Source organism: Callorhinchus milii, unplaced genomic scaffold (genome assembly GCF_018977255.1).
Source record: "Callorhinchus milii isolate IMCB2004 unplaced genomic scaffold, IMCB_Cmil_1.0 Scaffold11, whole genome shotgun sequence".
Lineage (NCBI taxonomy): Eukaryota > Metazoa > Chordata > Chondrichthyes > Chimaeriformes > Callorhinchidae > Callorhinchus > Callorhinchus milii.
Window position 1 is genome coordinate 16,937,540 of NW_024704752.1, and position 23,408 is coordinate 16,960,947.

The 23,408-nt window shown below is 37.0% G+C and overlaps 1 protein-coding gene across 5 annotated transcripts in view; it reads left to right on the forward strand.

Moving 5' to 3' along the window:
• The window catches only part of rsrc1 (arginine/serine-rich coiled-coil 1), a 157,867-nt gene that overhangs the window by 116,134 nt on the left and 18,325 nt on the right, over positions 1 to 23,408 (forward strand). For 4 of the 5 annotated variants that reach the window (XM_042338942.1, XM_042338939.1, NM_001292928.1 and 1 more), the window contains 1 exon segment: positions 12,160 to 12,228. The exons of the other annotated variant lie outside the window; for it this stretch is intronic. In XM_042338942.1, the coding sequence (XP_042194876.1) occupies positions 12,160 to 12,228 (69 nt within the window). 5 annotated transcript variants of the gene reach the window in all.

Genomic DNA, 23,408 nt, shown 5'->3' on the forward strand with positions numbered 1-23,408 from the left:
ATAGCAAACACTCAGTCAGCTTGACTTTTTTTAATAATAACGCAGACGTTGGTATTTTAGACCAATAATGGTAGATACACCACCCATAATGATGCTGATTTATTGTAATAAATATACACTTTCTGAAATAAAACTCCAAAATGAGAATAAGAATGCATCCTTCAAAAAACAATTTGTACTCAGGACCTTGTATAACAAGCCACCATAGTTTTGAAACACTCCATCCGTATAAATTATCAAGATCCATACTCTCCAGTTCCTTCTCTCACATCCTCATAATCCTCACACACATAAACCAGATGGTTAGAATTTTTGTGTATGTGAGAATAAAAAAAAATCAAAATTGCCCGTGACCCAGGTCTACTAAACCAGTAAAATTCCACAATATCTGAAATATTGTGAGTATTATAATAATAACAATAATGATAATAATGGTAATACAGTATGCACTACTGATTCAAAATAGTGGACATCCTGAAGCAAGAATGTGCCTCAATACGTATGTTATATTGAAGAGTCCCCTTCCTTAAAACTTTCCCATTAATTCAACTCATCAAGTCCTGAGAATGTGAATACATATGTTGTATGTAGGTTACTTTAATCCCTGTTCCAAATAATGTCTGCTTTGCTATTGAGATAAAGCTGCTGGCGACCTTATTTATTATGCAGTTACTATGATAAAGCTCTCGAACCTGATGTGTATTTTGCATATGGATTTCATTATTAAATGGAGTTTATCAAGCTTTACGTTTATTATTCCTGATCATGACGTTGTCACAGATCGTTTGCTTCAGGTATCCAAGGTGAAAACAGTAAGATATACATTGACTGTCATGCAGCACAATGAAACATCGTGATAGGGAGGGGGAGAGAGAAGATTGGAAATATGAAATACTCAGTAAACCTTTTCATGTTTTTGAAACTTTTGGAAGTACAGTAAAAGCACAATTGTAATCAACACGAACGCTTTGTTAAAATGAATCTGAATCTTGTTCTAGGTTTCTATGGATCCTGTTTTCTTAATAAATCGCTCAGTATTTTCGAGGCCTTTATTCAGAGGTACTAATATTCAGCAATCATTGGTGGTGCAAAAGAAGGCACATCTACTGTGCCCGAGAGAGAGAGAGAGAGAGAGAGAAAGTGGTTAAGGACCTGTTTGCTGTTATCAGCTTGGCTGGATACAGACCTCTCGTTTCACTGAACAGAACAGCCAGCCTTGAGGAAGTGTGCAAGGTGCATTCCAATGAGAAATGTAAATCTTTCCTCAATTTGTATATTTTTTCCTGTCTGAAATGACCTTCCCAGGTCGTGTTCATGAGTCTGATGGTTTAGGTGGCTTTTTTTTAAATAAAGCAATCCGTTAAATAGCTCGATTCTACATCCTATTTTTTTTTTGCTGAATGCATGTGAAGACAGTTCAGTCATTTACTTGTATTTAAATTTAATATTTTTGAAAACAATCATTTTCCCCGCATTTTGAGGTAAACATCTTGAAACTGTTTGGGTTTATTTATTTACTCTCAATGTTCTTGTCATCACACTAATTTTCAAGTCAGGAGGGCAATTCCTTTTCATCATTTCAAGTTCAAAATATTCACTGTGTCACAGATGTTCATGAATAATGTCCATTTAAAACTGTTGGCAAGACTTCCCTGAAGTTGGCGAGATGAATTAAATGTTGGGGGGATCTGACAGGCAGCACGCTGCTTTGTGATCATTGCAAAGTTCTAATAATCTCCCTCACCTTCCCTGCCTGTTCCTAATGAAAGAGAATAGGTGATTGCACCTCAGGCTATGTTCTGCACTTAATGACTCCTCCAAAGGCAGATTTATGAAGAAAAAATTAACTTTGAATAAGGACCGAATTGGTCCTGACAGTCTGATAGACTGTGACACAGAATCTGTAGCAAAACAGACGTAGCTGTAATTGATTATCAATATTTTAAACAAAGTGATGAAAATAAGCATTAAGTGAGGAGAAAGGCAGACTTAATACAGTAGGCAGCAACCAAGACTTGCGATGTCTGTGGGGAGGTTGAAGAACATTGTGTTTTTACTGTAAGTGCTGATATCTTTCTTTTTTAACCTTGGGTCTCTGCGCTCGATTGTCTTGAGAGCAACATTTTCACGGCAGGTCTATAACACGCACACTTAGTTTGATTCTATTTTTAAAATATTTCTTTTTTCACTGTTCACTCTGATTTAAGAGATTAGCTGATCAAATGATGCTTGGAATTTTTATTTAATTCAGCCACGTGTAGAATTTTAATCAGTTTTGCTCAGAACCCATATATGTGCTACAGTCCTGACACCATTGAATTTGGAAAAAGATTTCAATTTGTTTACTGATTATTAATTATGCCAACATATAATACTTTTTAAATTTGAGGGTATTATTACCTGGATCTACGCATCTTTTGGCTTGAATTCTATGAAAGCGTCAGAGCCCAATAACTATTCTGTTTGAATGTTTTGGAATCATTCACCTGATGTTGCTTACATCTTAATTTCTATTATATAAATCTGTTTCGAAATTCAAAATGAACTTTTTGACTCGACTTCACACGGTGAAGCTACAAAGAATAGGGTAAAAGGTTGTAGTTGGGCCCAGGAAATCTGATGTTTACCATTGCTTTTAATGAAAATGTAAGCACTGTGGAAACTTACCAGTTGGTCACCCATTGCAACACATTCTGTGGTATCTTGCAGTGTTAAGTTTGAGTTCTTTTTGAAGGAAGCTGACTTTTAACACAATGCAGTAAGATATAGCGTTGTTTTACAATAATATTGTCATTTGTGTGCTTATGCGCGTGTGTTGTGTGTGTAAGCACAATATCAAATGGGTACCAATCTCATCCTAAGACAGGTTTGTGTTTTGTTGTCATATGATGAACATCCATTGAATCATTTATGAAGATACTATCAGTTTGTGGAACAAGGAATCAGAAGGTGTGTGAAATGACTAGATATGCTCAGTTCCTTCATTGGAATGGGACCCACACATCATTTGGCTCGCTTGGTCAAAAAGCTCATTAAACTCATTAAAAACCGAGTCGCTCATCCTTTGGATGTGTTCTGTTCAAAGTGTCCTTTGCTTAGGCTCTTCGTCTTAATAAGGCTCCAGATCAACTGCAAAGATTATTATTATTATTTGAGTAATTATTAAAACTTACGTTTAAATTTCCAGACCCTTTGTTCACTGTTGCGACTTTTCCTTTCTGACCTCTTGCAAGGCCAAATGTTGGCGATATTGAGATATTTAGGCTCGAGAATAAAAGTGTCACAATTGTCTTTCATGCGATACCAAGTGGAAAAAAAAGACCATGGACTTTTGTACGCAGAAGAGGTTTCCTTTAAATCCAAGAGGAGGAACTTATCCCAGAAATGGGAATTGTTCTGTAATATTCCAGTGCTATAATGCCATCTATTGACAAAATGTGAGTAAAAGTTCAGTAAGATACTAAAGAATTTTACGCATCTCTGCTATTTTAACAAAACAAACGGAATAGATTCACAAGCTTATTTATTTTTAATCAGTACATACAGTTTGCCGTTTTACACAATATAAGAAGTCACATCAACTTGTACTGTACAGTATGGTTCATTAAAATATCCATTATATTTTAAACTGAAGTAGGATCAGCCTTTGAACATTTAATAAAACTATTGGATTAAATAATTCCAAGCAGACATTGTTACCTTCTATAAATTGAACCTTTGGCTTTAATATTTAACACTTACTTTTAAGTGTGAGACCTCAACGGAGTTTTTGAAATACTTATCGGGTATTTATGATTAAAACTTTTAAAGGGGGCTTGCGTTCTTATAAAATGCTCACTGAGTGTTATTGAAACACCCCAGAGAAGTAATTAGAAAACCTCTTGTAAATTGTGCTGCTTCTGCCACCCACTGACAGTTCTCAGTTATAACACATTGAAGCACAGCTTCACAGTTGTTCGAAACTACTCATCAATGCCATATTGCTGCAAACTAAAGGGACTGGGCTTTAAGGTGTCCTGCCATCTTCTACCAGTCTTTATCTAAATGAAATTAACTTTGTTTCGTGTCACACTCTTTAAAGGGAAAAGGATTGTGTAAATGTTAATGAATCATCTTTGTCAGCGAAAAGGGAGAAAAAGTGTGGATAGTATTGTAAATTACCTTCACTACACTGTGTGTGTGTGTGTGTGTGTGTATACTCAATTGCTTGTTGAGAGTGATTTAGTTGAAGGATTTGTGGGGTGACATGCAGAAGTAGAAATCTGTTTGGCTACTTGAATCATTAGCGGTATCTTCAGCTCAATGTCTTCAAAGTAAACTGTGCCAGGTTTGATCCCCGAGCATCCAGATAATGTATGTTTTTGTTTCAGTCGGATATATTTAAAGTATTATCTGTTTTTATTTTATCTTCGGCATACTGCTGCGCACTGTCCAGTAATAATCAACTTGCTTTCATGATTGGTTCACTGAACATGTAGCTCAGAGGTGTAAAAATATCTTCTGTGCTCTACAGTCAATTAGTTTTATGGCTTGGAGTGTGGAATTTTGAATGAACTGATTATGAGGTGAGTGTTATCTGAACAATTGTGAGAAAATTATCACCTTATCCCAAAAGATTGTTTTAGTCTCCCCGGCAACTCAGACATAAGTATTGGAAATGAAAGACTTAAAAATAGATGGAGAAGAGAACTGAAGTGTACAGAGGATTATATTTCTGAGGCATGCAGGATAAAATAACTTGCATGTGCTTCAAACACTAAAGTTATGGGAGGATGTTTTTTTCATACTTAGCCATGCAACTATAAATTGTAATTTTTAAAATCCAGTTTTTTTGTAAGAGCATTCGTTTCACAGTCTTTCATTGTAAAGCAGAGGTTCTGAATTTAATAGGAATGGGTAACAATTGTTGTGGTGGGAAGATGACATTCCATCATGGACTGTGATTATTGGAGGTAACCGTAGAAGGAAATATATAATTCAGGTGGGTTTGCAATGTACAGGTTCTTTGTGTTTGAGAAAAAGACCACAAGAGAGGATAAAGAAAATCACCTCAGCCCATTCAATCTCAACGATACAGAAGAGCCCTCGATCAATCAATCCTAGGATATGCCGTTTGGTATTGGCTGATTGGAGCCAGAACGGAGAGGGTTATGAGTGAACGTGAATTTCAGAGGAGCTATGTCTGGGGCAGAGATGATGAGCGTATGGAAAAGCGTAGTGTTGGTGAACCATTAGGCAGCTACTTTGTCTTCACGGTATTCTTTGGCAAAGGAGACTTAAGCTGAGAGAGAACAGGGCTGATATGTGATCTTCTAGAACACAAGAAAAAGTTTTTCTCCCTTGGAGCCAATTGTTTACTGTGATGAATTAGATTGATTGCTTTTAGTTTGGATATCTTGCTGTTCTAATTTCAATTCTGTTTCTATTAGCAGTTTCTATTATTCTGTGGCAATGTGGAGGAGCATTACCCAGTGACAGAAACAAGTCACATTAGTCTTTGAAGCAATGGGGGAGGCAGAGGGACTAAAAAAACAAGGATAATTGTACTGTTTTGGCATGTCTGCTGGCACAATAATTATTGATAATTAGCTCTGTTAATGATATTAAATTAATACCATTGAACGGTTTGAGAAATGAAAACCATGGGAAGAGGGTAGTTTCTTTAATTTCTTTATCATAGCTCTGTTGAGCTACGAACTCTTCATTTGTCAGAATTTTAAACTGTTTCATTACACGTTGTCACCGAAATGCCACCTGGCAAAACCCACATTCATTGTACAGTCGCAATAACTTTGCCATTTTATTATTGCTTGTTATTTTATTGCTGCTGTGTGGATCACCACTAATGCAAACGCTAATGGCAATTTTCCGTGGCCCTAAGTGCTTTATTTTACCTTGCAGCATAGTGTGGAATTATGTGCAGTCAGATGAATGTGTAAATCATAATTTATGTGTTCTTCAGCTTCCTTTTTGCATCGCCAACAGTGTGCCGAAGCAACACAGAAGCCTGCTGCAGCTTTCTGTGTAATACACAAAATGGTCCTTCCTCCTGTAGTCTCCTTGTGTTCCTTTCGAAAGATCTGGTTGCAAATACTAAGATTGCTGTTCAGTACCTGTGTCCATTCAAGGCCAGAACTACTATCCAGACATGATAGTGTCGTGCCATCCATATGCCCCTACACAGTTGGATTTATTAATGCCACTAAATTAAAGAATACCATTGGCAGGTAGTCCTCTGTGCTGCATTAATGGAGATTTCACTGTCAATCCCACACAGGATTGAAATCCTGTTCTGCTCTTAATGAGGTGGAGAATAAACTAAATGATTGTTTGTGTCTGCTGAATAGCAGGGACACCACACATCATGGCACGTACATTATTCAGAGGCAATAAAACCATAATAAAATCTTCAGCTGCAAAATTTGGCGACTTAACAGCTGTACTGCAATAGAAAACACATAACAACAAGGGCTGAAACACTCGTGGAACTGTTTCCTAAAATAGTTGCAGTTGAACGAACAATTGTGTCGGTGAATCTAACAAACTAATGACAAGAATAGTTTTGAATAGTGCCAGCCGTTCTAAGGTTATAGTAGCATTTTTGCACCAAGATAGAAAATGAAACGATTCAACAGTTTTTTGTTCAAAAGCGCTGAGGGTTGATAAATGCTCTTATCGTTTCTTACATTTTTATTATTTAAATTATGGATGAATAAAAAAAAAGGCTGTAACAGTGTTTGACACGATGATAAAAGTGGCACATTTTGAAAGTTGCCAAGGACTCCTTATGCCGGTTAGGTTAAAACACGCGAAGACTGATCATCTTAATCGATCATGTATGTATAAATTGCAAAGAGCAGTGGAATTATGGAAACCTCATTTTTATCCTGACTGATACCTAACAAAGAATTTTTGTTGCTGTAGATGAAGCTCCCCATTTTATTTCAACTGACATTAGTATAGGATACTCTGGTCTTTAGTAGACTATTAAAACATTGATTTATTGGGTTTCCATCACCAACTCATTGCAATGAGATTCGTTTTGATGATAAACATCAGCAGACTTGCAATTACAGGTTTGCATTCATTAGTGTCTTGGTCAGTGAGAGTAATCTTTCATTAATTTTCGTGTAAAAGAGTGGCATGAAAGTTTGTGTGATCGCGTCTGCAAACGTATTTAAGGACGAAAATCTAATGTCCCTTTTAATATAATACTCCCCTTTAAGTGATAAGTATCAGTGGGAGAGATATTGTCTTTGCAAATACAATTGGAGACATGTTCTGTTACTGCAGGAGCAAATGAGATAATTTTGAAGAATTTATCAGCAGCAACATTTCCTACTTAATCAGCTGTGAATGTCTTTATTCCTCCATATTATTTAATTAATTCAAGTTGACATCTTCACAAAAGTAATCCAAAACAATAAGGAAGCAATGCACCGACCCCACATTAGAATTCCGATTCCCAGATCTCTAAATCTGAACCTTGGATTTGAATTCATTGCATTGCAATCTTTAGAACAGAATACCAACATTCAAGAACCTGAAGATATTTATCGAAGCGAGACATTTAGGAGCTGGGTATTTTACTGCTATCCAGACCAGTTATACGATATAAAATGGTATTTTCTCGAACACAAGGCAGAATCATTTAAATGTTCACTCTGTGCGGTTTGTGCATGTACTTTGTTTGTTTGAAGTGACAATGACTGATAATGCAATGGTGATTTTAACGCAAACGTTTGTTTTAATGAGACGATGTTACAAGATCTGGTTGCTGGTACCCGTTTATTATTTCTGTCTAAAGAGTTTTTCTTTTCTTTTCCTGCCTCTGTCTGGTCGGTCGGATGTTGGTTATTTTCATCCCTGACCTTCAATCACATACATCACATTACTCGTACATGCAACAGGTTTTGCTCACGTTGGTTTGTTCTGGATTCAACCAATTGGTAACTTGTGGCAACACCATATCCCGCACTAATTGTAGGCTAACAGCAGCACAATTAATTTCCGAGAGGCCGGGAGAGTGTCAGTGCCTGGAGTGTTGGTGGCTGTTGAATATTGCTGTACCACAACACTGAAATGATAATCAAAGACCTGAAAATAGAATGAACAGAATATCGTTGTTTAGAGCATAATACCTTCGAGGTTTGTTTGTACTTGTTTGTTTCCAAAATACATTGACAATGAGCACAACTGTGCAGTATTGATTGAATTAAAGAGTATTTAAATTGCATAAACGCATTGCTTTGTCCCTGGCAGTGACTTCAGCCTGAGAGAAAATTAGATTTGGATTCTTATTTGTTTGAATGCTCGATATCCTTTTGTGGTTTTCACAGTGTCTTACATTTTCTCCTAAATCAGAATACATAAAAATCATTTTGGGGTACAATTTTTATACTGAATACAAGAAATATATGATAATAATATTATCACTTACAGTGACTTTCCACTTCCCTCCTCCACCTCCCTTTTGTCCCTTGATCAGTGTCCGCTCCCTTCTTTGTGAAGCGCTCTGAGACGTCATGCTATGTGAAAGGTGCTATTTTTTTAAAAATGATTTTATTTATTTGACCTTTCCTACAGCCAATTCTGTGGCTGCCTGTCAGATCAATTGATGCACAACAGACCAGGATGTGCTTATTTTTCATTGAAATGATCATTAGCTTGACCCGGCTAATCTTTCTCCCAAACTCCTGGACACTGAGGCCACTCACACTGTCGCAATAAATGACCAGTCTAAAAACAGATAAAGTATTCTGTATGAATGGGACAGCAAGCACTCAGTGCATCACAGTATATTCTGCAAAGCGCTTTGAGAAGTCTCGAAGACACGATGAGGCGCGATATCCAATGTAAGGATTATTATTATACAGATCACAAGTTAGTCAAACTATGTCGTGTCTGTTCAAAAAGAAACTCTTTGCTGGGAAGGCTGGAAAGCTTCATGGACTCGTCTGGACACGAGTTCCAGAATGACGTTAGGGAGAAGATGAGAGAACAAGTCATAAGTGGCAGGTGGAGAACTGAAGAGGTGGAATTCAAGAACTATTTGAGTGAACTTGTGTGTGTTCGCAGTGGTGGGAAGGCTAGTGGAATCACATGCAGTTGGATTACATAGGCGTAGTTCAAAAGAAGTGGGAAAGAGACAATTGGCCTCCTGATGGACAGGTATCTGATTTGCTCTTTATACATCGAGGATAACCTATTATCCTCATTCTTAACACCTTTTTCTTCACTTTCAAGCGCGAATTCCGGAAAGTGCAGTAACTTTTGCAACTAATATGAATTATACAGTGTCACAACTGAAGCAAATTACCTATTAAATCCAGTGTGCAGAGAATACTTCATCTGTTTTTTTTTTGTAATAACATTTCTTGAAGCCTAGCACCACACCACCTCAAAATTCTGATAAATTGATCAAGCTAAAGAGTAATAAAAGATCACTATAAAAGACAAACCTGGTGAAGTACAGCAGATAAATCAAAATCAGGCACATTAGTTAGTTGAATCTAAATTGTGCCCAGTTGGCTACAGAACAGCATAAAAGCTATCCATCTTCTGCTGATAATGGGCGTTCTTGAAATCCACCTGATGTTTTTGTTATTAAATTTCAGCCTAATGAGTTCTGCTAATACATTTTGAAGATCTTTGTGAAGCACAGAATGCGTACTGGAGCAGGATAATTTGAATGAAACATTAGCCAAACGTTTTACATGACTCAAGGGGTATATCTACAATTACACTTATAGCCAAAATTGAATTTAAAAGGAATTTCTATTATCTTTTCCTTTCCGGCGGTGAGAATGAAGTGTAAATGAAGTATAGGTCTTTACCATTCTAAATGCTTGTTTTTGTAAGCTAATTTAATATGCTGGAATTGTGGGAGAGTGGTTAGAGGCTTGATTTAAATCGCATTAGCAGTACCTACACAGCACTCAATTGGCAGCAAAATTACATCCTTTAAAACATTCATATGTGCATTCCTAAGTTTGTAACCTTATTCTAATTTGCACACTGCTTTCAAACCGTCATGTCACTCGCACCATCAGTATTATCCAATAACTGAAAAAATAAGATGGCAATACAATTTGGGTGGTTTTACACAATTCACCCATCTATCAGTGGGCAAGAATTGGCAGAGTTTTTGCTGATTGAAATTGGAAAATCATTGATTATAGCGTGATGCAAGCAAGGCAAAGCAAGCCTGAAACTGTGATCAAAGAGACTTCTTTGCACATTGTTCACTCACCAGCAGCTTAGCAATAAAGAGAAATGCTTCCCTGGAGACATTTATGCATTGAAATAAATGATATGCTGGAACAGAAATTTAATTAATTTGCAGAGTTTATTGATAACCCCTGGTTACTTGGCAGTGTATGTTAATCTTTTTCTAACATCTGTACTGAAGTGTTTGAAAACTACTTCAGAGAATATGTGATAGATTGTGCAGTAAGAGTAAATATGAAGAGAATCATTATGGGAAATGTGCAAAAAGATTAGTTTGGGAAAAAGGCTTCCCCATGTGCTTAATATTGAAATGCAATCCAACATTTTTAATTTATTAATATTATTATGCTGATTGTACCAAAGTATTCAACGTTCTGATCTTCTACACATTCACACCACTTCACAAGTGTATCCTGTGAAGCGCTTTGAGTCATTTTGATGAAGTGATAAAGCGCCAAATCAATTGCAAGGATTATTATTATTATTATTACATCATTTGTGGAATATCATGAATCAGTTGAAATGGTAAGAATCTTGAATATTTCTTTTTAGGGCAATTGGAATAATATAAATGTCAGAAAGTCATTGTTTACTGCAGCTAAGAGCCGTTGGTCCTAATTTCGAAAAAAGTTTTCAGTTTACTAAACAATGTCTATTGACGGTAATGGAAATTAGCATTGGTGAAGTCAGATAGTTGAGACCAATTTCCAAACTCCTATTTGAACTCTGTGTAATTTGTTGTTTCAAATGCTTCTTATAGACCTGCACCTTGTTAATGGCTTGCTGTTGGGATTACCCACGCCCGACTCTTTATACAGGATACCTGCATTAGATTACTTATGATTTACAATGCATCTCCCATTGTTAGTGATGTGGAGCTTTGCTTTCTTTAACTTGTATTTAAGCTTTCAATTTCAAAGCTTCAGGAAGTACTTTCAGATCATACTTTATTAAAAATGTGGATTTATGGTTGCAATGTCCTGAATACTGCTTTTGATTTCCATTCTCATCCAGGATAAGGTTCTGTGCTTCCTCTGACTGTTCATTCGAAGTTTACGGGGAAATTTATAGAGTAGGAATATATAGCCAAAACTCACTGCACTGTTTAAGTGCCAGGATAACAGTGAAGTGAAAGTTGGTGCTCAGATTCTCTTTTTGTGAAAGGGACATTTTAAAAGTAACTTTGAGTTCTGCTTTTGAGGACTTCCAGCTAATAATAATAGGAGCTTAGAAGGACATTTATTTTAGATGTGTTGTCTTTTGCAGTTGAAGGAATGTTGTCTCAGCACAAGTATCAACCAAGTCATTTATATTTATTTAAAGTACAACAAACTTTTCAGAGAACACTCCTTCTACTGACTATTCACTTAGATTGATAAACACACAAAAGCTGAATGATGGCCCTATTTTGTTCCATTCTGCACAGAAATGTTGGCATCAATTCATTCAATGCAGGTTGGAACTGATTTTACAATTGAAAGTAAAATGAAAGGCAAACATAGGTGCCAGCTGCTCCTGTTACAGTGATCAAAATTGAACCTGCCTGAAATTGATCAATATAGTCAAGATCCACTGTATTTATAGAGTATGTCCTCAAATATAACCCACAAACTCGTTAACTAATGAATCTGATCTCTATTTTGTCCCCGTGTATGCATAATAAAAGAATGAAGCATTTTTTTCTAAAATGTTAGCCATGGTGACAGCAGCAGTGGACTTCAAACATATTTATGAGTACATTTAAAACAGCTGGTTTATAAAGGTTATGGTTATTCGGGAGAGGTTTGTAATGTGTAGTTACAGTACAGTTATTTTAAAGAGATTTTCGTACTATGATGTTGAATTGCAAGTTCATTCAGAGAATTGGGGTAATTCAGGGCAATTCAGAATATGAGATTTTCTAAATGGTTTAATGTTTTTAAATTTCAGCAAAAGCGGATGAACTATTAAAGGCAAAAGAAAGGAAGGAAAATGATGCTAAGAAGAAGCGAGAGCAAGGTAACCTTTTTTTTTTACAGGAAGCATTTATATCCTTCCAGATGTGCTGTGAATGTTACCCAATACTGTGTGTTTTACTGGTTTGAAAATGCCTTCAATTTAGAGTTGGATGTTTGCATGATGTGGAATGGTGAGACGCCTGTGTTATATGACTTAGGAGTCAATAGTTTGAAGGGTATTTCTTAGGAATGGAAAAAAAAACTGAGCGCTCCATAGCTTGTGTACCCCGGCAGTACAGTTCAGTTTTGAATGAGTATTCAAATATGCTTTTTCGAATTTCAAGCAAACGCAACTTAAGCATTTTGTTAAGAACATTGATGTTCCGCCACATTTAGTTGCAATTTTTCATGTAAAAATAGTTGCTTCCTTGCCCTCTCAGGCAAGGAAGAAGCATTCGAAGAAGGCCAAAAAAGTTATTTGGAAGTACGATAGGATTGATATTGGGGGAGAGGTGGGGAAAGATAGTGCTGTATTACTGAATTGTTAAATACTAACTGACCATTTCCAAAGAAATACGATTTTTGAGGGGATTATAAATAGTTTTTTTATATAGAAATGTCATATTGTGATGTCACAACTCTTAGGTTATGGAAATCATAACTGCAGAGTTGTTACTGAAATGCAGCATTTGTTTATTGTGTTGCATTGTTCTTTATATTTTTGGTCGGGGAAGGGGGAAACAATATTAGAGAAAGGCTTTGCGGTTAATGCCTTCAACCAAGAATCAGAGCTAAGCTACATAGCTGAAATCTGATTTCATATCGAAACCTCTATCTACAGTTAGAGGAAGGAAGCTCTCAGTTTAAAGATATGATGGCAAAGACATGATACACCTTGTAACACAAGATATATTTACACAAGGGAGCACAGATGAACATGTTGTAAATAAAACTGTATAGTCTTTTAAATAATTCAGAATAATTAGGAATACTTGTGAAAATATAATTCTTTGGAGATGGTGCATCATCTGTAGTTTGCCTGTGTAGGTCATACTTTTGGTTTAGGAATATTCCCTGCAATTGGGAAACATGCACTAGCATAAGCAATAGGAATTTCAAACTCACATCTTTAAATCGATTTAACTCTTGAACCTAACTTACAACAATAACAACAACAACAACTTGCATTTTTATAGTGCCCTTCACGCAGGATAGCGTCCCAGAGAGCTCGACAGTTCAGGAGTCTGACACCGAGCCGGCGGAGGAGGGGGGGGGGGAATGACCGTGAGCACGATCGAAAAGGAAGGTCTTTAGTTGGGACTTGAAGGTGGGGAGCGAGGGGGCAAGGTGGAGGGATTGAGGGCGAGAGTTCCAGAGTTTTAGGGCGGAGAAGCACCAATGATCTACAATGGCAATGTATATGCGCTCTTGGCTCAAGAATGACGTTAGCAAGTCCAGCGTTGGCTTGACAGGAACTCCTATTTCATTGCTCATCATTAACCTTCCAAAGGCAAATGTGGAAAGTAGGGATTGCATCCAGCTGTCCAGACTTATGGACAATCGTTGGGTTTGTGAGACGTAACATAACATCCTGAAGGTGTTTGTATTTCCTTTTCCCTTTTCTATCCTGTTCCCTTATCGGATTATTAAGTGATAACTCACAAATAGGAAGTTTATGGGACTCCTTCACAATATTTCTTCAAATTGAAGAAAGAAAAACATATTTTGAAATGGAAATATGGTATGGAGCCACTTATTATAATTTACAAAAATGGAGATGAAGTTTTGCCATGTTATGCAAAAAAAGACTTGGAGAAACTCTGGAATACCTGGGGAAAATACAAAAGCATCACACCGTGCTAACCAAACCCTTTAAAAGGTGTCGGACAGATATCGCGTTAGGAATTGGGATTCTAAGAAAATACAATGTCAGATAGAAAGGGACAGTAGAGTTGATTGAATATTTATGGCAAATAGTTCTTATATTGATGGGATCTGTTAATGCCGTGTCAAGGAAGAATCAGAGTCATGCACATGTTCTGGAATTTTGCTGGATTTTATCTTGGGGGCAGAGAGAAACTTTGCAAAGTGGTTTATGTGAGACGTTGAGTAGATTGGTTAGAGTCCTTGCCGGAGTGGTTTGTACACTGATGCTGGAGGAGCAGGGTTGATGGGTCAAATGCCTTTTTGCATTGAATGCTTACTTATGTTCTTATTGATTAGCAGTAACTGATCCACTTGGATATCCTGTACACTGACGTCACTTATACTTGCTGGATGCACTGCCAATCAACAGTGAAGTGATGTACACCGCTGATAAATCTAGCAGTTTCTCTTAACCCTTACATTGCTCTCTAGGTTTCTGAGTGAGTCATTTTCTTTCCAAAAAAATTTCATTTCTTCTCGACAAAACAAATACTTTCTGCTAGTGGTAGCCTTAAAATAAATATAATTCTTACCCTTTTTTCCTTTTAAATCCATCCTTGGGCTATTATTTTGATTGCATATTTACATTATCTCTACCTATTAGCCAAATCAATCTATTCGGTACCTTTTTGTTAACAAAATTAAACATGTTACTTACATTTTCTCAATATGTTGGGATGCATTAACAATTTTTGAGTTGGAAGTCCCTAACAAAAAGCCCTTTGATTGATTGGAAATTAGCTCCTAGATTCTGTTTGTCAACCAGTTGAGGCTTAGAAATTAATGAATGTCATTGAATCATATAATATTTAAAAAACAGAAAAAGATAACCAAATCAGTGGTACTTGCTTACCCACTGGAACTACTTGTACTTGTTCCATTCCCATGCTTTTCCCCACACCTTTTAATATACCCTTTTCTCGATTATTTATTTAAATACGTTTTAAATGCTGTTATCGATTAGGAGTCAACAGCCATTTGTGACATAACTTCATCTTAGTCTGTGGTGATTGTTCGTGCATCAATGGACACTGACTGTCACTCAATATGTTACCTCAACAACACAGACAGTGAGAAAATGAATGATGGGATAACTTGTCAATGGCAAGGCAAGGGATACATAATAAATTAGAAAAGTGTGAGTATATTTACCTCGTCTTCTCGCACTAACAATTTCATTTGAAAAGTATTTGTATTTTCTACTTCTGTGGACAATTATAAAGTCATTTTCTCTGATCCTGACTGCGATTAGCTGACTAATCGTAGGTCTGAATGGTTCAGTTTTAGCGTCAGCAGTGGTTTTATGCAGCCATCGTTTCTGTTTTTAAGGAATTGTATTCCTTCTCTCTGACTGCTGTGCTCTGTTACATCAAAAGAGAATGAAAATAAGCAACCAAGTTACTGTCTGGCACATCTCCTGTGAGGCATATGAGATTTATGGACTAGTGTTTTAGCCTAGTGGAAGGGTTGACTTCAGCTCAACAGCTCCCCTCCACTGATGCCACAGCTGAGATCTGAAGTATAACACATGGGAATTAAATACTCTTTGCATTTGGTATTGGGCCTTTCATATCAGGAGGACGTCTCAAAGCGTGTCACAGGATTTACTGTAGTTACTGTTACTTAGTGTTGTTACTGTGTGTTTTGCAGGCAAATTCTAAGCTGACAATGCGCAGCAATGCGAGACTATATTGGGACACCAAAACTGCACAACTTTGGAAACATCTGAGATCTTTCAATTCACTTCAGTTTAGCTTTATTATAAAATCGGAAATATTTGAAATATGTACCGTTGTGAGAAGATGTGCCAGTAATGGACTTCTTAATATACTTATCTGAATGCAATTCCATTCCACATATTCTGACTTCATCTTTTGCCCTGTTTTTAACTGATTATTTACAAGTTAAAATGTAGGCAAATCGTGTTGGCTATGAAGGCAGTTTGGTATATTTTGTTACTGTTCCCGGATAATATCCTGTGCGCTTTCACAAACCAGCAAGCGCCCGACCGGACAATGCCGTTAACTGTAATCTGCTATTTGAAATGAAAATTGGATCCTAGTTTTTATCTTTCTCCTGGTCATGATGCTTGTCTAGAACAAAGCAAATGTGAATTGCTAGCACAAGATCATTGCATAATAAATGCAAAGTGTTCCATGTACTAAATGCATCTTTAATCAATTTACTTCCAATTTATTCTTCACACAGGCTATATTCAAACCTAAAATTGCTTTTGCCTAATAAAGGGACTTGAAGTGTGTTTTTGAATTCAGACCGGCTCCAAATTACACAGATCACACATTCAGAGCAGCATCTAAAGTAGATTAAGCAGGATGTAACTCACTGTTTTGACAGGGATAAATTGTTTTATTCTTCTCTGGTATAAAATTGGTGAGAACAGAAATAACGTGATTTGAATGTTTTTAAGTGTTTTTTGCCTTTTGGAATATTCTGTTATTGATCACACGTTTACTTCTAGTGGCAGCTTAACTTTTTACTGGCTGTTCCCGGATAATATCCTGTGCGCTTTCACAAACCAGCAAGCGCCCGACCGGACAATGCCGTTAACTGTAATCTGCTAGAAAATCAAATTATTTGACCTCCAAGCCCTGCAAAACACACTCCTGCTGCTTTGCTGTTAAATATTCAGAGCTATCATGTCATGAATACAAATAGTGCAGAGGACAAATTAGAATCTACAAGCGCCTGACCCAGGCATCAGATTAGAGACTTGGTGGAGGGTGGGGGGAGGTAGGTTGGGCTGCTTTAACTCTTTTAATTACCACAGTCCTCGCTGCCAAGCTGAAGGACACAACATTTTGGAGAACTGTTGGTAAATAGTGTGTTTTTCAATAGAAAGCGTTTTTTTTTATCACTTGCAAAATAATTGGATTATCTTCCAACATAAAATAAGTCTTTGCTCTTTTTTTTTAAATATTGTTGTCACTGACCTCGGTGATTTATTTTGTTTGTAATATCCCGAAGGTTTCTGAAATTCATTCTGAAATGCTACGGCTTGTGGCGGAGAAAGTTTTTGAGAAGCCCATCGCTCATACTCCCACTGTTTATAGCGGTTATGCAAAATAAATTTGTGTCACAGTTGGTTGCCTGTGATGCATAATAGTACTTGGGGCTTCCTGCGGGCTAGAATAACATGCTGTTGCATCACACTATGTTTTTCCAACAGTACACACCTTTAAATGAGCACCATACAATGTTTGATCCAGCATCACCAGTCTTCAATGGCCCACTAATCAGTTTTTCTTTCTGAAATCTTGGGCAATTTTCTTAAATCATGCGAGATATTTCAAATCTAAGTAAGTAAAACGAATTGCAAATTAAACTTCAAAGACAGTATATTTTTACCTATCAACTAAACTAGTGGCAAGTCATAAACTAACAATAATAATCCTTGCATTTTTTTATATAGGGCCTCGTCACGTCGTCAAGACGTCTCAAAGCACTTCACAGGATACACTGTAAAATGGATTGACTGTATAATTTGTGGGCAAAAAAAGCACTTAATATTAGAGAGGGCAACTCAGGAGAAGATAATCCCATGTCCCAGAAGATAGGAAAAGATATGATTCAACCAAATGTCGTCAGACTAATATCATACATTTTTTTTAAAATCTACAGGAGTTCCAATAACTCTAATCAGATTTGAAGATGATTTCTCATTAACATGGCAGTCATGTCAGGCCCAGTCTTAGCTTCCTGAGTTTGGGATTTCTCTGCAGCTTGCTGTCAAATATTCCAAGGCAGAAAAAATATTTTTTAATGGACATTTGATCAAGGTCGTTTGACAATTTATTAAGAGTAATTTCTGGAATACTTGTTCTGGAATAACTCATTTACGAATATATTATGAATTTTACATGTTCTAATCAGTTGGCCGACCACCACTGATTCCAAATAAGGTCCTGCATTTGAATTTAATTTGACCTTGGGAGTGAAGCTATGAACTACCGTGGTATTTATCCACTACAGTTTGCAGGGAACTCTGCTCTAGCGTGGAGATTTCAAGCTAATTATTGCTGTGTTTATTATTGAAAAGGACTGATTTGTCTTTGAATTCTCCACCCTGGGACAGATATTGAATCTGACATTTACAGACAGTTTTTTTGAGGTGGGGGGTGACTAGCTGGTCGGAGAAAACGCGGTCACCACCTCTTATTACCTCATTTCCATCGAAGCATGATGATTTCCCTTCCAATCCCACTTATTGTTTTGTGGTGGAACTTGTTGAAGAAAATGGAATCATCGGAGAAATAAAGTTGCCGGATTTATATGTGCTTCTGGTGCAAATCTAGTGCTCGTCCAGATATTGTTGCTCTTCAGCTTAAGTAAATGGAGGAATAGCTATGGTGTACAAGTACAAACTAACCATAGGATGAGGAGAAGGACCTTGTGCTTAGTCAAGATGATGTGGGAGTGAGCAACGCAGGCTGACTGAACATCAGTGAGCTCTCAAGATTCTTTAAACTAGAGAGTGAGGCCAACAACTCGAGGTGGTCGAGGAGAACTTGGGGTACATATGTCAGGGTTGAGTTGGTGTAATTTAGGAATCAGTGAGGTATCCAATTCTATAAATTGGTGTGGAATTTTAGAAAACAGAACGCAACACAAAGTGCTTGGCTGTCACCTTAATTCTCCTTGCAGTAGAAAAACATATCGGTGTATTAGGCCACCGGTTTGAGGACATTTATAAAGCCTGCAATAGTTTTAAAGTCGTTTTCATTCTTAGTATTTAGCGCTGTGATTTTTCTATTTCTGGGCAAGAGGATGGTTGGAACAGGTGACCCGCTACTAAATCTCTGCAATATACTGTTAATTTGAAGTTATACCACAAGTAACATTAAGTGATTTGTCTTCTGATTTGTTTTACTACTATGTGTGAGGAAATGCTTGTTCACAGCACCTCCCTTCAAAGGTGTTTGCATTGGAGATCTTATGAACTGCAGGTACTGCATATACCACAGTTCCACCATTTGTAAGTTGTATTTCTGAAGCATTGTGTTGGAACATTAGAAGAACTGCATTTTAACAGCAGTATTGTTGCTTGTATTTTGAGCACTGAGTGCATACAGGCCATTGGTGTAGTTATTTATTCGGTAATGTGTTCATACTACTAAATTCCTTAAGAAGTGTTGAAAAAATGAACTTGGAAGGAAAATATAGCTACAGTTACCTGTAGCTACAGCTGTATTTTTTCTAGGTGAGGGTTGCCTAAATGTGGTAAAAACGAAACTACATTTCTAAGCTCTTACTATAGTTCTGTAGCTTGTTGTACCTTTTCAATTGGTATTTATTGAGGGAGGTAGTGCAACTGTAGCAGATTGATTAGTTATGCCTGGTTCGTAACCAGAAAATCAGGGTTATGCACTCTGGGGAAATAAATTTGGCAGAAAATCAGCATGAGAAGATTTAATTATCACTTGGAGACCTTTCCCTTTTCCAGCCCAGTGATCCCGAAACTCTCAGTGTTACAGGGAAATCTGTGTCGACGCCAAGCTTCGCTTCCCAATTTGTCCTCCCACATGATGATAAGGCAAGCAATTACAGGTTTATTGATTTTTCATCATGGCAAATTTTAAGTTGATTTTTTCTTGAAAAGGCTCGGGTGATTAAGTGTTTCCCTTTGGTTTTGTACAAGAGAGAACTGTGGCAGAATCTAATATCCAGGGGTCGACCTTTCCAGACAGATAATGTGGTGTCTTGCCCACGTGTTAAATAGAGGATTCGGGGGTACAAATGTGATAGGATATCTGTGGAGACAGTTTAATTTGCTCTATTTATACGAACAAGTCATGTGGCACACGGTATTGAAGCATCAATTGAATGAGCCTGGAAGTAAACGCCACGTGACCTGGCAGAGTGAATGAGTGGAGTCACTGTCTCGCAGGTTTGCTGTCATAAAGAATAGCATTGACCAGAGTCATGCTGTGGTTAGTGTTCGTAATAGAAACATTTCTTTATTAGCGATGGGGACGCGAGATAGATCATGACAAATTAATTTGGGTGAAAGCTGCTTGTATATGACTTCAGAACTGTGTGTGAGGCATAACCAACTTGCCGTGATTAGACTGCTGGGATAAGAGATGTAAGGGAAAATTAACACTTGAAATCCTTGTCACATGCGTTTATTTCGCTCGCTGTTTCTTTGTTTGTTTTATTCATTCAGCGATATATAGGGTCATATTTCAAAATAAACAGTTGAAAGATAATCTTCACCTTTGATGTAACACCTCCCATGTTGTTGCAAGGGCAACTCGAGTGCTTCACGGGATTTTACTGTAAAGTGCAGTGAATGTTTTCGTAGGCAAACCCCGCAGCCAATTTACTTACCGCAATGTGCCAGAAACAGTCCTGAAGTAAATAACAACAACAAATTACATTTATATAGCACTATTCACATCGGGAGGATGTCCCAAGGTGCTGATATAACCAATTCTATCTGGAGGATTGTTGGCCAGGACACCAGAAGAAACTCCCTTCTTGTTTTGCAGTGCCATGGATCTTTAATGTCCACCTAAATAGGCAGACAAGACCTCTGTTTAACACATTATTCAAAGCACAGCACCTCTGACAACACAGTACTCCCCCAGAGCTGTACTGAAGTGTCAGCCGAGAATGTGAGTTCGAAGTCCCAACGTGGAACTTTCCCACAAACTTCTGACGTAGGTGAGAGTGCTACCAACTGAGCCTAGATTCAAGAGTTTGGAAAATACTTGGTTCGGTTCTATGATCAACATTGGCAGTATCAATCAAGTTCTTATCGGGCAATAGCCCACAGCACAGATTAGATTTGGTGGCACCTCGCACCAAGCTTCTTGGCTCGTCACCTCGCCTCTCCTTTTAACAAAAAAGAAAGGTTACAAAGACGGCTTGTGCAAGAAATGGGATGTTCACTGTGTTGTGCAATGGGAACACTTACCCGACCTTATTGCTGTTGCTGAGTAGCAAAACTCTGTAAGATATACCTGACCAGAAGTGTGTACTGCAGTCACTAGAAGTGTTACAGTCAGTAAGGTTATCTGATTTTAGGTCCTTGTTGTGGAAAAGTTCTTCCCTTCCTTGATGGCAACTTTTTCTGAAGCAGAAAAAAAAATTCATGAGCACATTCAAATATTCCTAACAGTATGTGCGTGTATTGTAAATTGAGAGACTTGCATAAAATACTTTCTTTTTGAAAGTCTGGATCTGCAACTGCGAATAAATCTGGGTTGAGAGATCCAGTTAAATATTTGATGTGTTTCATTTCATTGTTCCTGTGATTAGGCACATAATCATTAATCTCACCCAACAATCGCACAGTGGTAAATGCTGTGCAATGGCTCAGATAAAATACAATAGTTTTAAATGCTACAAACAGTGAAAATATTTACAATCAAGCTGTGATCCTACAAGATTGGAAGCTCAATGGAACACCGAAAATACAGTAATCCAGACATTGTGTGTAATGTGTTAATTCATAGATATGGACATTAATATTAATAAATATGCTAATACAAATAATTTACAACACACATGGTTTAGTTTCTAATCTTTTATTTATGTTCATTTGAACTGTACAAATGCAATTAATATAATCCAGTTGACCCTAAGGTTTTGCTGAAATAATCCTTCAATGAATTTGGGAATCATTTTTACACTTGACACAGGATCTTTAGAAATTTCCCAGTGTGATACAATTGAACAACCCTGAAAGGAAGTCAGATATCTTCTAGCTTTGTGTGAGTTATTTAAAAATATTGTGTACCAATGTGTAACTTAATCTTGTGTATGTTATTTAAAAATAGTGTACCAATGTGAAACACAATCTTATGACCACTTTACTCTTGTGAATTACAACATTCTTCAGAACCCAGAGATTGTGTTACTCATTTGTGACAACCTCAAAGCCATCTGTCCTCAGTTTTTATGTTGTAGATCTCAAAGTATGTTACACAAGCGCAGGATACAGTAGAATGAAGTACCAGTGTATACTTTTTTTACCTTCTGAATGAGACTTTTTGCATTACCCGTGAATGATTGAGTGTGTGAGAGTTACTGAACTGCTTTGCAAGTGAAATTAAAAAAAACTCTTAAAAAAAAGTCTGTTATACAATATTAATGTTTGAGTCTATTTGATTTTTTTCCCAGATTTTTATTGTGTATTATAGTTTTAGGAAGAGGTAATAGCCTGCTGCTCATTGAAACATTTTCCCCCAAAGAAAGGGGGGAAAAAGGATCAAGACGCTTTCAGAAGGGGAGGAGAGAAAATTGATGGGGAGGGGGAAAAAAGCCTCAGCTTTTGTTGAGAAACTCTAATCTATAATTTAGCTAACCACAAAAATAACAAAACAGTGTTGTGTAAAGTAACAGCACCTACAAAGGGATATTATAATAATAATAATTATACCTGCATTTGATACAGCGGCTCATCATGTGTTCGAGACGTCTCAAAAACTGCTTCTCAGGGACTTACTGTCCAGTAGCGTTGTGACTGTACTTGTGACTGTAGGTAAATGTGGCAACTAATTTGCACACAGAAATGTCCTACAAACAGCCATAAAGTAAAAGACCATTTTTTTTTATTGTTGGCCAGGACGTCGAGAGAAATTCCCTTCTCTTTGTGAGTAGAGCCACAGGATCTTTAACATCTGCCGGAACAGGCAGAAGGGACCTCAGTTTAATATCTCATTCGAATGTAATAATAGATGAATAGACTTCGATCAAATCAAATAGATAACAGAAGTCACTCACTCTAGTTAATTATCAATATTTAGCATTACTTTATCTAAATATTTAACTAATTCTACTCTTGCATTCTTACATGTCACAATTTCATCAGTTCAATCAACCAGACATCATCATTACTGCTTAGAAATCTATTGCTTGGATAATTGAAATGATTGAAGTGTGCTGTTTTAATCAGGTCCAACACAACAGAAATAATTTTGAATGTATTATAAGTTTGCCATGTTTTGCTCAAATTGAAGTACTTTTAATGAGAAAAGCACACATTTTCAACTGAAATTTCTCTGGATTTTGTGTTTTGAACTACGGTACAACAGGAGAAAGAAAAGGGCGTACAAAAACATTTCAATACCCGCTTATAATGTGTAATACTAATCCTTACATACGATATCATGTTGTGTCTCGTCCGAATGTCTGAAAACGAGTGTTCTTTTATTTTTAAATATTGCCATGAGATCTTTGAATGTCCACCATAACACATATTATTATTATTATTATTATAACACATAGGTGGCATATTGGTTAAGTGCCTCCTACAAAGGCCAGCACTTCCAACATTGAAACACTTCCGCA